Below are 14,559 nucleotides of genomic sequence, written 5' to 3'. Positions count from 1 at the left end.
TCAAATTGAAGAAAAATGTATGTCCTTAGGATTTAAGATTTAATATTGCAAGTGATTTGTGAACAGCCCAACAATTTTACCTATCAATGCATATAAAACAGGAATGTTTTGAATTATCTATTTTTTTATCAAACCACTTTGGCCAATTTTCTCACATTGAAGATCACCTCAATCTAATTTGGACCACAGATGCAAATGAGCTATTCAGCTAACTCTGCTTCTGTACATGGTCCCTGACAAATAAACTAATAATAATTGAATTGAATTACTCTTTTCAAATGTATTCTTTGATGAATTATTCATTTCAACATTTGAAACGATACAGTAGAACAGAAACACATACAAGCCAACACAGACGCGACCTGTCACGTTCTTTTCATGGACACTTCTTTGTGATTTTAGTCATACTCTCACTTTATTACACGTGCCACTTTGAGTCTGTCTTGACATCAAACAAATCACTTCCTTGTGTGCAAGTGGAGGACTGTCACCGGGTGACATGAGATTAGCTTAATCAGCATTGTGTGAACTAATTTGACAGTTGTTTGATTGTAACGGACATTTGTTTACAGTATAAGTTCCACACTATAGTTTAAACTTCCCGGCGTCTGCTTGATAATTGATGACTGAAACACACTGTTGTGTTTAGGTTGTTGACTGCATTCATCTTCAATCTGGCAGATTACACAGATTTCAATGTGGACACGCTTGTCGTCAAGTTTTCTCAACACCGTCATAGAAGTCAGAGTCTCTGCGGTGCTGCTGCACCGGCATGTTTCTCCTTGTGCTGCTGACTTTGTCCAGGTCGATCTCCACCAGCACCATGCCTGGTTTCTCTCCTCCACAGTCACCCAGCACCTCGCCCCAGGGGTCCACTGCCAGGGCGCGGCCGTATGACGAGCGCTTCTCGTGGTGTTGACCGACCTGCGCCGCCGCCAATACGAAACACTGGGTCTCGATGGCACGGGCGCGAAGCAGCACCTGTGAATAAATATTTTGAAAATGAATTATATTTCTACTGGTTTACACTGATATCTCTTATTCCTGTTTAGACCTGGTACTAACTTTTGTCTTGATCGCATGTTAAGTTTCAGGCCTCAGGACGCATTAGAGATCACCTCCTCAGCTCCTCTGAGTCCCACTGTATGTTTTACACTAACCACCACTCATATGTTCATTTATTTGTGGCCACACATATGACACAATATTGACACTAATCAGATCATCACATTTTTGTCTTTTTCTAATGGTTACAATCTTATTTCATGCCACTAGTAGGGCTTTAATTATTTATTTTTATTCTATTTATTTATTTATTTCGAACATGATGATAAAAAGCAGACAAGCAAGAAAAAAGGAAATTGACTCCTTTAGTTGAGACAATGATGTTTTTAGCATTTATTTTGGCCTCTTTCTCCCTGTCACTCCTGTACATACACAAGTACCATTAATGTCAGGTCTGAACGGGGCCAAAATGACTGCACTCACCTCCCAGTGAGCAGCTCCTGTGGCTACGGTGAAGGCTGATGGGTAAGTCAGGATCTCGGCACCGTGTCTTTGCAGCGCCAGCGATAACTCTGGGAATCTAAGGTCATAGCAGATACCCAAACCAATCTGCAGCAGCAAAAAAATAAACAAGACAAAATAAAGACCAACATATGATCAGAATGTTGTGGAAAGATTCCGTTGACGAATTGGCTTGAGAAGAAGAACATGAAGAGTTCACGTGCAGATATGTAAAAGGTGAATTAGCTGACACTTGTTGCAACATAAAAAAAAAAACCACACCTTGCCGATGGGAGTTTGGACCGGAGACACGAGGGAAGATCCAGGGATGGTGAAGGCACTTTCTTTGAGGGATACACCTTTTTCTGGCAGTTCCACGTCAAACAAGTGAGACTTCCTGTAGACTGAAACAATGTCACCTAGAGGATGTAACAAGAGTGTGTACGTCAGTGCATGTACTGTGTGAAATGAATTCATTTGTTCAAGTGTGTACGATGAAGCAGAGAGACTGTGAAAAATAAAAATCACCTTTCTCATTAATTATGATGTGACTGTTGTAGATTCGTCTGTCAGTCTCCCATTTAGGTCCTCGCTCATGAAATCCCCCAAGAGACAGCCACACGTCCAACTTCCTGCAAGGAGAAACGTTCAGACAAGAGCCACACATGTGGACAGTGGGGTAACTACTTTATATTTCTCATCAAAAAGAAGGAGACTCAGGTTTTTATACATCCTTTAATGCTCTAAATCAAAAAGACCTAAAATATGTTACGGCTAAACAACGATATCTTCAAAAATTTAAACATAATTTCTTAAGCATAGATAATAAAAAAAAGAAAAAGAACACAATAGAGAAAAGCTATTAATAAATAAACTAAGCACCAGGTCACAGATGTATATGCAGCATTTAGGCCAGATCAACATGTGTTCAAACTAACAACAATGATTTGGTACAATAAACATACAATAATTAAAATGTAAATATGCCAGGTTGTAGACTGGGGCCAATTTCAACTTCATAAATAAGGCAAGCAGATTTGAAAATGTTTGAAATTGATGAAATTTAAATGACTGTACTTGAATGCTACAGTGGTCATAAGAAAATGGTTTCTTTTAAAAACAGGATTCAGTAGGTCTAAGTGTTGAATCTTGGTGTTTTCAGCCATGGTGCTGCTGTATGAAGCCGTCTTGCTTTACTCACACTGTGCGCTTCTTCCACCTTGCTTGATCAGTCTTGTTGTAAAATGTGTGACTGTGTGTGCAGGGTTGGAAAGTCACCACAGACATGGTGGGCGGTAGAGAGCTTAAAGGCCTAATCAGCATCGTGTACACACATATGAAAGTGGTTAGACAAAATATTATTATTTCTACCTGGCGAGCTGGGTGTAACGGGAGACTGTGTCTCCTGTCAGACTCTCAGACAGCGACAACGTCTCCTCGCGACTGGATCCGATGTAGTCAAAGCCTTCAGGCAGAAAGACCATGCTTGCTCCTCGCTGTTTGGCTTCCTCCACCAGCTGCTTGCAGGCAGAGAAGTTGGCCTCTTTGTCTGGGGTGGCCGTGACCTGACAGACTGCAGCCAGGGAGTGAGACATCCTGTGTGGAGAGGAGGTTATTATGAAGCTGCAAATCAGTATTCAATCAATTAATCAGTAACACTGATTAATGAGCCCGAGTTTTGCCATTTTATAATAAATGGTATTGGCTGATTATGTGAACAATTAGTAGTGATGTAAATTTACACATTTCTGTTCTTAGAATCCCCAATAAATATGGCGAAGTACAAAAGACAAAGACAAAACGCAGATTGAAGAGACAACCAACCATTTTTTTTATAATTTATTAATGTATTGATTATTTTCTCAATTAATTGATTAGTTGTTTGGTCCATAAAATGTCAAATGGTGTTTCCCAAACCTTAAAATGATTATGTTCTCAAATGTTTTGCAAACAGACAAAAAATATACTTGGCCAGTGAAGGAAAAGGAATCACATATCGAAATAACCTTAATTACATTTATGACGGCTCTGTTCATTCCAAGTATCCCAAACACATTCATGACAGCAGCTAAATGGAATTCTGCCATTCTTATGTTAAAATGTCTGCTGTGAAAAAGGCCCATGGTTGATAAGTAACTACACTGTTATATATTTACTGTATAATGTTGTACATGTTTGTTCCCAGAGTGAATAAAAATATTATTTTAAATAAAAATCCAAACATTTCTGACATGTCAGTGAAGCCACTGTTACATGGTTGCTGTCACTTTTCCATCTTGGTGGTTTTAGTTTGCAGATATCAACAGAAACCAGAGTTAGCTCTTAGCTGTCAGAACAACCCATTTCTTGGTCAGAATAATAAACACACCTGTTTTGCAGCCTGATCCTGAGTCTCCAAGCTAATGATCCCACAATGCACCTGAACATTGATCCAACGTGACCCTCAGATTCTGTCACGTTCACTCTTTAGTCCATATGTTACTAAATATCAACATTTGTGTAGGTCAGTGCTCTGAAACAGGACGACTTCATTCTTCTTCGCTGCTGTTTGTCATTATCAAGAAACCAGCTCCACCTGCTGGTGAGAATGTATGCCTACCTTGTTAGAAAGGTGAATAGTGACTCAATACAGTTCACAAAATGATGATTTACATAATGTTGAGAGTCTGTAGATTGATAAGTTTAATGTTTAACAAAACCAAACGCATTAATAATAAATAAATATTATGTTTTTGTGTGTCTTTGTTTGAATCACTCTTTGCAGGCAAATATCAGTTAAAACATTGTTTACATAGTGTATGAAAAGGAAAAAGAAGTTGTTCTGACCAACTTTCATACTGCTTTGACTGCCAGTTACATGAATATCACATTAAACTTATACTAGTTTTGTAAGCAGAGACGTTTCAAGCTTTGTGGGGGCCCTAGTTTGCCAAATTATGATGGAGAGATTTCAAAGTGGGCTACAGTTATTAAAAATATTAAATTGTGCCACTCAAGCAAGTTAAATACTTTTATCATTTATCTTATTTAATTTAGTCAGATGAAGCTAAACATGCAGCTTTGGGGGCACATTTGCATAGTCCACATAAAACAAGCTACTTTTCAAGACCTTATAATTTCAGGACCTGAACATTTTCTATATACTTTTTTGTACATTCTTTTTTTCATATGCACATATGAATGCCTTCTGAATCATTTTGAGATTAAAGTCGTCAGACATCTGAGATTAAAGTCAGAATTCATTTGGAAGAAAAAAGGTTCGATCCTATTTACACTCAGGCATTCACTTGACCCACCTCTGCACTTCCAGTCTGGGGTCCGTCTCAGCAACACCCTTCCAAGATGGCAGCCAACAGCAGCAGCACGGTTAGCAAGCCGAGCGGCAGCTCTGGAGGAAAGCAGTCCGGTCCTTCGGCCGAACAGGTACCGTCACCTCCGCCTCGGTCTGCTTAGGTCCCCGCGACGATTGTCGCTGTTATTCAGCCGCGCCGGGTGAAGCTAAAGCCGCTAGTCTGACTCTCAGCCAGGCAATGCTAACGTTAGCTTCCCCATCGCCATCATTCTGCTTCTCTCACCACAAAACGCTGCAACACTGAGTCAGAGGAAGAGACTCTAAGTGACATATTTACATATAAAACAGGCTTGTGTAACGTACCGCCATATTTTACGCTTTAATTCACTCACGTGCCTTTAATTGAGCATGCACTAGTTATATTGGGTGGTGTTATTTAATAAAAGGGAGTGGGAGAAGCTATTTTTAACTTTTTAACCACCGACCCTGTCTTATTACGTGAAGACACGCGAGTCTGAAACCAACAGGGAAGCACAAGCCAAACACCTTTTTTTTCATATTTTTAAAAACAAGCTTAAGACTAAGCTTTTTTTTTGTCACTCTGCAGCTCTACAGTTGAACAACGCTTGTGGTCTGTCTTTACGCTACAGTTCATATAATTTAAATATAAAATAATGTACAATTTATATATTGAATACAAGAAACGGGTTATTAAAAAAAACTGAACTTGTTTCTTGTTTTCTTTTGTTTCTACAGCAGCCCAAACAGATGACAGATGGCTTTTTTTGTTTTGATTCTAAAGTTTTCTACTCAAACTGTGTGAATATTTGTGTGTTTTTAGGTGGTGGCCACGTTTCAGAAGATGCGCCAGGAACAACGCAGTATGGCCTCCAAAGCTGCAGAGTTGGAGATGGAGATCAATGAGCACAGGTGCAGCACATTTTAAATGAACACATATCTGTGCTGCTTGTGTCTATCAGCAATATTTCTTCTATCACATATTGAATTACATGGCACCTAGTGGGTAATGTGGAATTTGTAGTTATTAACATTTCTGTTGTTCCTTTTAGCTTAGTCGTTGACACGTTGAAGGATGTGGATCCTTCGAGGAAATGTTTTCGTCTAGTAGGAGGAGTTTTGGTGGAGAGGACGGTAAAAGAAGTTCTACCAGCGTTGGAAAACAACAAAGAGCAGGTAATGGACGAAACAAATCATTAGTCAATATCTTGCTCTAATAGCTGCATACATGTAGCCTTTAAATCCACTAATAACAAGTATCTTCTTTAACAATTTCTTCATGTGAAATGTACAGATGTCAGACAATTTCATCACTTAACATTTTGTTCCCACAGATATCCAAAATAGTCGAGTCCCTCAACACACAGATGCAGACGAAAGGACGGGAACTGACAGAGTACAGGGAACGCTACAACATCCGCTTGGTGGGAGAGGGTGAAGGACAGGGACAAGGACAGTCGGCGACGTCTTCCAGGGACAGCGAAGGAGGCGGCTCAAAAAGCGGTGCTGGGGTTTTAGTGTCTTAGTTTATTGTAATAATATAATGCGACAGTAGGGCCTTATGATTTCTGCAGAATTGAAGACACAGAGTCACATAAATTTAGTTTAAAAAAACAGAACTCTTGACAGGATAAGTTTGGATTTGGGGATTGAACACAGAGCACTTGGTATTGAAGTAATTTGCAACAGACTTCTATATAAGTTCAGCAGTGAATTCATCAGTTAAATCCAGCCTCTGGATCATGTTTCTGATGATTTTTCATTTTAAAGTAAATAAGTGCCTGCAATTTTGTCATTTGGGGTTTTGGACTATCTGCTGACAAAGGCTGATATCATATGACTCTTATGTAGGTTGAGATTGTGCAGAATAGACACTTCTTTGTCAAGGCAGAACAGGTTCTGGAAGGCTGTTTGACGACACATGTTATTCTCGTAAACAAGATATTATACTGTAGACGCGTCACTAAGCATCAAAGTGAATCTGTCAATTTTATTCACCTTCTCTTGCTGTGACATTTCGCACACAACTCGGTAAATACACAATTAATGCATGAAAGGATGCTGGTTTCTATCCAGTGTTCACTCAAGTCACACAGATGTGACTGAATATACCCAATAATTCTTTTTTTTCTGTAGATTATGTTTGATTTCAGAAAGACTTGTTAAAAGTCTAAAGTGATGAAAAGCCTCGCAGGGCCTGATGGTTACTGTCCACTCTGTTCATTTATCTGTAAGGGCAAAAATGTTTTCATTAATGGCCATGAATTAAAGAATTGTCACAATTGTGATTTGTCGTGTTTTGTGTTCAACTTCTTCTTTTCAAACTGAAAGACACGTTAAGATCTCAGTAACTGGTTGTGTATTTGTCTTCAAACAAATATGAATTCAGCTTCTGAGCTGTTTACACGCAAGTTCACAATGTTTACCTGTACTTTCTTTACTGACACTTGCAAATTGAAGTCCGCCTTAAACACGGTTCTGTGAAGTCATAGCGACAGTTATGGCATAGAAATGGATATGCTGAGCGGTGTCTCCCTCTGGTGGTTGACTTTGAACTTGCAACATGAGTGAGGAAACTAAAGTGTATATATAAACAACTTGCTCAGTTAAATTTAGGATTATAAAGATGACATTTTGGGAAGGAGTCTGTTTTACCTTTTACCTTAACTGAAGCCTTTTTACTTGATACCCTAAAGATCCTGCCCCTCTTCACATTTTGAAACTATGTTTGTTGCTCTATACAGGACACTCTGTGTTTTTAAAATCTAAACATGTCCTCCAAATGTGTGCGACCGACCACAGAAGCTGAAAGGCTGATTAGGCTGCGCTGAAGTAATGCCACTGAATGAATTAGCAGCAGTTGATCAAAATAGACAAAATGAGCTTACTCCTCCTGTCTCTCCCTAACCGCATAATCTCTGGATTACCTGACCTCCCTCTGGTCCGGAGGCAAAAGATAACGTTCACTGAGAGAAGGAAAGAGGGAGGAGAAGAATAAGGAGGCATAAAACGTGCAGTTTACTATTTGCGCAGGAAGTAGAATTCTTGTTGTGCCTCCATGTATTTTTAAATTTGCATGTAAGGACACAATCTGTAAAGGACAACATCACTCTGGAGAAGACTGAGAACTGTCTGGATCTCGAGACTGAGAAGAAATCCACAAGGCTGGTGATAAATTTGACTCTCGAGCCTATGGTGAGACATTTTATTTCATTATCTTGACTTTGATTAGAAAGAAAGTCTCTGTGTGGATATAAATATAAAGAAAGGAGCACTGTGAAAAGCTTGTTATTAATAAAACAGAAACAGGAGAAGTGGATAAAGAGGAGTTAAAACCACGATAAGCCTCTTTGAGCTACTTCACTCTCCTCACACCAGATGTTCTGTTTTAAACCTGTTTGATTTGTGCTGTGAGCTATTGATTTACATTATCTGCTTGTTTGGCAGGAGAGCTGCAGTTTACTGCCGAGAGAGACCGTTCAATAAACCACAGGGAACAAAGCAGAGTCCCTAAATCTCAAACAACAAGTCTCACTTTGCCAATACTGTGTACAGGTCTCTGTTTTTAATGTGTGTGTTTAAAGGTCCAGTTTCTAAGAATGGGTCAGCCATCATTCATTTGATTATTTAAGATCTGTGATTGTGCCAAAAGGCCCATTGGTGACATTTAACGATGAGATTGCAGATTTAAGAAAGAGAGAGAATCTCTTTGCTCAACCTTCTCTTTCACAAGTGTGTGAGGAAACTACGGTGGCCTGAAAGGAATTACGCTTGTCTGGGTCCGGTAGCCTTAGCAAGGAAGCCCAGACAGCCCTCTCCCCAGTCACTTCCGCCAGCTCCTTTAGGTGGATCCCAAGGCGTTCCCAGGAGAGATATAATCCCTCCAGCGTGTCCTAGGTCTCCTCCCACAAGAACATGCCGGGAGGCATCCTAACCAGATGCCTGAACCGCCTCAGCTGACTCCTCTCAACATGGAGGAGCAGCGGTTCTACTCTGGGCCCCTTCCGGATGTCCGAGTCCACCCTATCTCTAAGGCTGAGCCCGGGCCAGCCTGCAGAGGAAACTCATTTTGGTCCGCCTGCATTCGCAATCTCGCTCTTTCAGTCATGTCCATAGGTTAGGGTTGGAATGTAGATCGACCGGTAAATTATACAGAATACATTAAATATCTGCCACTTAACCTTCCAAAATGTTACGCACTGGTACTTTAGAATCCTGTCAATGTTTACTGTCCACATCCTGAGCTTCAGCTTTGACATCTGTCTGTTTTTCATCTCACTGTCCAGAACATGTCTCGTGATCAGTGCGAGTCGGTGGTCCTGAGCGTGGAGTCTCTGCTGAGAGACGCCAAGAGGATGCAGATGCAGTGCCGTGAGCGCAGCGAGCAGCTCTCCATGGCGGCCACACAGCTGAGGGTGGAGTCGGCCAGCCTGAGGGAGCAGTGCGAGGCCACCCAGCTAGACATGGCCCACATCCGCCGGCAGCTGGACTCGCTCATGGACACCAAAGCTGCCTTTGAAGCCAAGGAGAGGCAGGCGCGCAAACTCAGCAAGCAGCTGTGAGGACACGAGGAAGACGCGGCATCCGACATGACACTAAACACTTCACAGTCGGAGAGAATATAAACGGGTGAGGGAGAAAGAGGAGTGCATACAGGATGAAAACAAAGAAAAGGAGGAAAATGACAGGTGTAGTTTTTGTTAAAAAACAGACAAAATGGAGGAAAAACTTCAGTAGTTTTCTAATTTCTCCAGACCTTTGCTGCCATGTAAAACATATTCTGACCCCTCCTCACTTTGCTCATAAATACATTTCAAACAAATGGTTGTCTCCTGCTGTTTGAAGCATACTTTACTCCACTGTGACTCTGTAAATTGTCCATCTGATTTTTCTTGTCTGCAAATGTCAAAAGAATAAGAATGACTTAAAGAATAAAAATGACTTTTACAACAGTTTCCCCAACACCTGTGGAACACTGCAGCATTTGTAAGTGAGTCTTAAGAGTGTGTAACGTTGAGGAGGGTTTATTGAAATGAATTAAATTACCCATAAGTATATCCATGTGCAACAAATAAGATGAGATGGACAAAGCACCCCAGCAAAAATGAAGGACAAAGCCCTCTCTGGTTTGCAAAGGCCAGCATAGTTTCCTGATGCTTGGCAAAGATATGGCTGAGTTCTCAATTTGTTAGAATCTGCAGTCTCACCACTAGAGGCCACTATTTCTTACACACTGACCTTTAGTAAAAAATAAAAAAATAAAAGGAGAAGCACACATACCTGTGTGACAAAAGGTTAAAATTTTAATCACCATCACAAATCATTCTATAAATACATGGTTGTCATATCATTAAGAACTTATTTTAAATAGCAACAGATAACAAACGATTCCTCTGGGCTCCAGTTGAACTGTACACAGAAGTGTAGCTGTTAGTGTGAAAGGAGCTGGAAGTGTGTGTGTGTGTGTGTGTCTGCTGCTCGGAGCCTCCTTTCATCACCGCTCTGAAAGACAAACTGATGATGATGATTTAGAGTGTGAAGCTTCACACTCACGGTGTGATTATAATGTAGAAGAACGGAGGAGAGTGGCGGACTTACTTTCAGCTTTAATTTTCAGTGGCGACAGTGCTGCCTTTGCCTGTAAATGCACAGAAAGTTACCAAAAGAATGTTTTAAATGAGATAAAAAAAGGAAAATGTAGTGAGGATGCGACAGCAGATAATAACTCAATATGGCAGGTGATGTAAATACAGTGCAGTGACATATGCAGTGGCAGTTGTTGGTCTTTGAAAACAGAGGAAGTGTATATGTACAAATGAAAATGGTCTATATCGCCATGTAAATAACACACAATGACCAGCTACTTGTCTACAGACTCACAAAATCCACTCAGGACTGAGGCAGAAAAAGGCTCTGCTGTCGAGTACATTTGCATTTCTGCAAAGCTTTTCACCGAAAACTGGCTCCGCCTTTCAGACAGTTCCTCCAATCATCCCGCAGAAGCCCAGCCTCCACGCCTGCCCGCCTGCCCGCCTGCCCACCCCCGTCCACTCTTGTGGAAGCTGAGCTTCGGTGGAAGTGGCGTTTTGATTCTGAGTGGATTTATGTGAGTAGGGCAAACACCAGATTACGGATCTTCCCTTTGATCCTCCTGCTGTTGAGAATGTGTCTCACGCAGGTGATGAAGCGCAAACTCCAGAGCAAGTTCAGACCCAGTTTTCCGCATATTACCCCGAGTGCATGTCCGAGTGAGCCGAGAGAAAGTGGAAAAATAGCCATTACCTTCTTTATGGCAGTCCAGTCCTCAAGGATGTCGATGTCTCTCAACATGTAGACGATGAAAGGTCCTGTGAGACAAAAATAGGAGTTTGCGTCAATTACACTCGAGGCATAAAAACCACAGCTCATTTCAAAACACATAGTATACAGAGCGACGGACAGAAAACAAGTAGCACAAACAGATGACGTGAATAAATTAGACTTTTTTTTACCTGAGACCAGAGCTACTTTCTTTTTTCTCTCTGTGCGACCAAAGAGATTCTTTCTTTTACACTTCTTGCCCTTCATCTCATCGCTCCACTCTGAGATAAAAACAAATCATTATATGAAGTTTAAATACTAACAAAGGACATGTGTGTGTGTGTGTGTGTTTACCTGAGGTGAGGTCTATATTCTGTCTGTCCTCCTCCAGTCTCCGAATCTTCTCCAGCAGCTCAGTCTTCATGGCATCTAACAGTAATGTGCGCTCGCTCTGTAACACAAATATTCAATCATATATATGCACAGACCTTACCAGACCAGACGTCTACACATGTTGTTCTGTTCTGTTTAGATACTGTCTGTGTGTGTGTGTGTGTGTGTGTTACCTCCAGGTGCTGCCTTGCTCCTTGCACTTCACACTCATGCTTGTGTTTGATCATCTGCAGACAAATTTCTCTGTACACTCCTGCATTACACACACACACACACACACACACACACACACACAGAGGCAAGATGTTAGAGACAGAAGAGATGCAGCAGACTATTTTTAGACTCAAGTGTCCTTAATGACTTCCAGAAGCCGACAGAAACTGACTTTGACGCCAGACAACCTAATCATCTAAGTACAACTACTGGTAAATTCCATTTGGCTCCAAAACTGAAACTAACAAACCTCACTCACCTCGGCACAGTTTAGGTTGCTTTTCCACTACAAAATAGTGCCTACACACACACACACACGCACATGCGCACACGCACACGCACAAACGAGTGACTGGTGACTTCTAAAGCAGTTGTTTTCAGTGTAACTGAATCATAAGAATCGGTTATTTAAAACAATTTTGTTCAGTACTTCCTCCATGACCGGAGTCTGACACAGTCACTGGACTGAAATACAGCGGCAGGATTAGTGATGCCGCTCGCTGCACCAAATACATCAGACTCCTCTGTTAAATATTGAGATTTCAGACATTTCCCTGTTAATTGTAGGAGATTAACCCACGTTTATAGGATTGTTAAGTCTTTTTAACTGCTTAACCTATAGTTTGGCATTGTTCGGCTTGATTTATGCGTCGACATCTGTTCCTGTGAAGCACTCTGACCAATCAGTGGACGGCAGTCTGCCGACATCGCGCATAGTGTCGCCTCAGCTCGCTTGGAACCTGGCCAGAGCAGGTACCTGGTAACAGGTACTATGCTAGTGGAAACGCAACATAACCGTGCCATGACAAGGCGAGGCGAGCCAGTGGAAAAACGCCATTTGCTAAAGAAGAAAGTCAACAATAGTTTTGCATAATCATCCTTTTTTCATCTTGTTGGAAACACAGTAGAGATGTTACTGCCTTCATGCATTTTGTTAATCTTAAATTAAATACATTTTTCTGAACGACACTTAATATTATTCTTCATGATATTTTTATTCTGTTTAAGACATGACTACATTATCCTTTTGAACATTGTAATATCTTTGAAATTTTTACTCTAGATATTATTAAGCTTTTTATTCAGATATGCATAAGTGCTCGTGCTTAATATAGAAAAAGTAGGTCGCCGTTATCGCACAATTTCACATTTGAAGTTGAAATGTGACCATGAACTGCCTCCAGAGAGAGACACATCAAAACATAACACACCTACAATAACAAGAATATGTTTTGACATTTACGGATTGATCTGATGAGATGTTATGTGTTCACTGATGGAAAATGGAAGAACGCCAGCCACATGCCAGCCACATACCAGCCACGTGTGTTTGTATCTGCATGCTGTTCTGTAGTGCAGCCAGTGGTTCTCTGTATTCTCCAGCCTGCCCTGTCAACACCTCGTCCAGCTTCACCTTCACCTGGTTCAGCCGCTCCCGGAACAACCTATAGAGTGAAAAAACGTCAGTCTTTCCTTGTTCTTCTTCTTCCATTCTTCACACAATAAACATCCCCTCCGGTCATGTGTCGGTTTTAACTCCACCTAGGCTCGCCTTACTTCTCCTTCAGGTCGTGGAATTGTTTTTCAAGATCGAGCATCTCATCGAGACATTCCCCTCTCCTTCGCTCGCAGTCTTCATCATCCATCTCTTCCCAGGAGACAGAAAGAAAGACAAAACAATCAAAACCTGAGATACAGTGTCTTCATTTCTTAATGATCATAATTATGGAGTGAATTTCTACCCGAACTCTCTTCTTCTTCTTCCTCCTCCTCCTCCTCTTCTCCTTCTTCTTCGTCTTCACTCTCATCTAAGTCACTGTCTCTCTCCTCCATGCTCTCCTCTCCACCTTCACCTCCTCTACCTTCATGTTCTCTCAGTTCCTCTAACTCTCCATTAGCCTGAGGGAGTTGTGACTCTCCTTCTGCCTCCATCTCCTCCTCTGGCTGCGCCACAGGAGGCTGTGCAGGCATAGCTGTGAACAGACAGGTTACAAAGTCATTTACAATTTAATTATTTACAATAGGGCTGCAACTAATGGTAATGGATCAATCCGGTGATTATTTTAATTTATTTTTTTTATTTTTAATTGAGGTCTTGTTTGGTCTGTAAAATGTTGATCAGTGTTTACCAAACCTATTCTTGAATGTCTTGGTTTGTCCACAAACAAAAATGATTCAGTTCAAATGATTTCTTTCTTAAAGGGAGCAAGGACACCAGAAAATATTTACATTTAAGAAGCTGAACAATCAAAAAGTTGTTGTAATTGAGAAAAACACTTGATTAATTGATTATAAAAATAGTTGGCAATTCATTTCGTAATGGAATAGTTATTGCAGCCCTACAATACAATGCTTTTTATTAGAGGTAGACTGATTAATCAGGATGTTTTTTTCCCTTTATAAAAAATAAATTGGCATTATTAAAAACTAACTTACAACACTTTCATGCAAGTTTATTCAGTTTTGTTCTAAACCTACAAAGTGCACTAAAACTTGAGGTTTTCATTATTATGAAAGCAACATCGTCTCTTAGGGTAAAAAACAAATTCAAAAAATACCTGTATGGTTGTTTGTCTGTGTGTAGCCCTGCGATGGACTGGCAAACTGTCCAGCGTGTACCCTCCCTATCGCCCTATGTCAGCTGAGATTGGCACAGCTCCCCCCGCGACCCTCATGTGGAGGTAGAAGATGGATGGATGGAATAATAAAACCTTTTAAAAGGGACAAAACACCAAGGAGTACAAAGGATATTTTAAGAGCAGATCAATAGAATAACTAAATTGTACACAATTGTGACAATAATGATAGTATATAATAATGTGTTACAGTATACAGCA

The 14,559-nt window shown here is 40.7% G+C and overlaps 3 protein-coding genes across 6 annotated transcripts; 1 reads left to right on the top strand and 2 right to left on the bottom strand.

Annotated features, from left to right (window-relative positions):
* Positions 1-25: 25 nt before the first annotated feature.
* On the bottom strand, positions 26-4,069 carry nit1 (nitrilase 1). Its single transcript, XM_044020428.1, has 6 exons — positions 3,875-4,069; positions 2,878-3,102; positions 2,035-2,138; positions 1,789-1,925; positions 1,489-1,614; positions 26-981 (listed from the first exon to the last, which is right to left on the bottom strand). The coding sequence occupies exons 1-6, from the start codon at positions 3,931-3,933 to the stop codon at positions 715-717; spliced, it is 918 nt and encodes a 305-aa protein (XP_043876363.1). The 5' UTR covers positions 3,934-4,069; the 3' UTR covers positions 26-714.
* A 750-nt stretch (positions 4,070-4,819) lies between these two features.
* On the top strand, positions 4,820-7,104 carry pfdn2 (prefoldin subunit 2). Its single transcript, XM_044020437.1, has 4 exons — positions 4,820-4,929; positions 5,640-5,728; positions 5,869-5,992; positions 6,151-7,104. Exons 1-4 carry the CDS (start codon positions 4,849-4,851, stop codon positions 6,340-6,342), a joined length of 486 nt encoding a protein of 161 aa, XP_043876372.1. The 5' UTR covers positions 4,820-4,848; the 3' UTR covers positions 6,343-7,104.
* A 2,993-nt stretch (positions 7,105-10,097) lies between these two features.
* brms1 (BRMS1 transcriptional repressor and anoikis regulator) lies at positions 10,098-14,311 on the bottom strand. Of its 4 annotated transcripts, none has more exons than XM_044020426.1 (10): positions 14,281-14,308; positions 13,465-13,695; positions 13,280-13,370; positions 13,040-13,167; positions 11,683-11,762; positions 11,471-11,567; positions 11,308-11,397; positions 11,099-11,163; positions 10,415-10,454; positions 10,098-10,330 (listed from the first exon to the last, which is right to left on the bottom strand). In XM_044020426.1, the coding sequence occupies exons 2-10, from the start codon at positions 13,691-13,693 to the stop codon at positions 10,311-10,313; spliced, it is 840 nt and encodes a 279-aa protein (XP_043876361.1). In that variant the 5' UTR covers positions 13,694-13,695; positions 14,281-14,308; the 3' UTR covers positions 10,098-10,310. The 4 variants fall into 4 exon arrangements, with proteins under 4 accessions (XP_043876361.1, XP_043876362.1, XP_043876360.1 ...); XM_044020427.1 differs by having other exon boundaries at positions 10,098-10,318; XM_044020425.1 differs by having other exon boundaries at positions 10,098-10,454.
* Positions 14,312-14,559: the final 248 nt, after the last annotated feature.

This window comes from Solea senegalensis, linkage group LG3 (assembly GCF_019176455.1).
Source record: "Solea senegalensis isolate Sse05_10M linkage group LG3, IFAPA_SoseM_1, whole genome shotgun sequence".
NCBI classification, from domain to species: Eukaryota; Metazoa; Chordata; class Actinopteri; order Pleuronectiformes; family Soleidae; genus Solea; species Solea senegalensis.
Note: the sequence above shows the minus strand (reverse complement) of the source record. Positions and strands in the feature narration are given on the sequence as shown.

Bases quoted from the DNA above. Each gene is read 5' to 3' on its own strand.
- brms1 (XM_044020424.1), bottom strand. From the start codon at position 13,693: ATGCCTGCACAGCCTCCTGTGGCGCAGCCAGAGGAGGAGATGGAGGCA. The intron at 13,168-13,279 runs GTAAGGCGAGCC...TTCACTCTATAG, and splicing joins TTCCACGACCTGAAGGAGAA to GTTGTTCCGGGAGCGGCTGA. The intron at 11,164-11,307 runs GTAAAAAAAAGT...TTTGTCTCACAG, and splicing joins GAAAGTAGCTCTGGTCTCAG to GACCTTTCATCGTCTACATG.
- nit1 (XM_044020428.1), bottom strand. From the start codon at position 3,933: ATGTTCAGGTGCATTGTGGGATCATTAGCTTGGAGACTCAGGATCAGG. The intron at 1,926-2,034 runs GTGATTTTTATT...TACATCCTCTAG, and splicing joins CATCATAATTAATGAGAAAG to GTGACATTGTTTCAGTCTAC. The intron at 1,615-1,788 runs GTGTGGTTTTTT...TTGCTGCTGCAG, and splicing joins TCCAAACTCCCATCGGCAAG to ATTGGTTTGGGTATCTGCTA.
- pfdn2 (XM_044020437.1), top strand. From the start codon at position 4,849: ATGGCAGCCAACAGCAGCAGCACGGTTAGCAAGCCGAGCGGCAGCTCT. The intron at 4,930-5,639 runs GTACCGTCACCT...GTGTGTTTTTAG, and splicing joins CCGGTCCTTCGGCCGAACAG to GTGGTGGCCACGTTTCAGAA. The intron at 5,993-6,150 runs GTAATGGACGAA...TTGTTCCCACAG, and splicing joins TGGAAAACAACAAAGAGCAG to ATATCCAAAATAGTCGAGTC.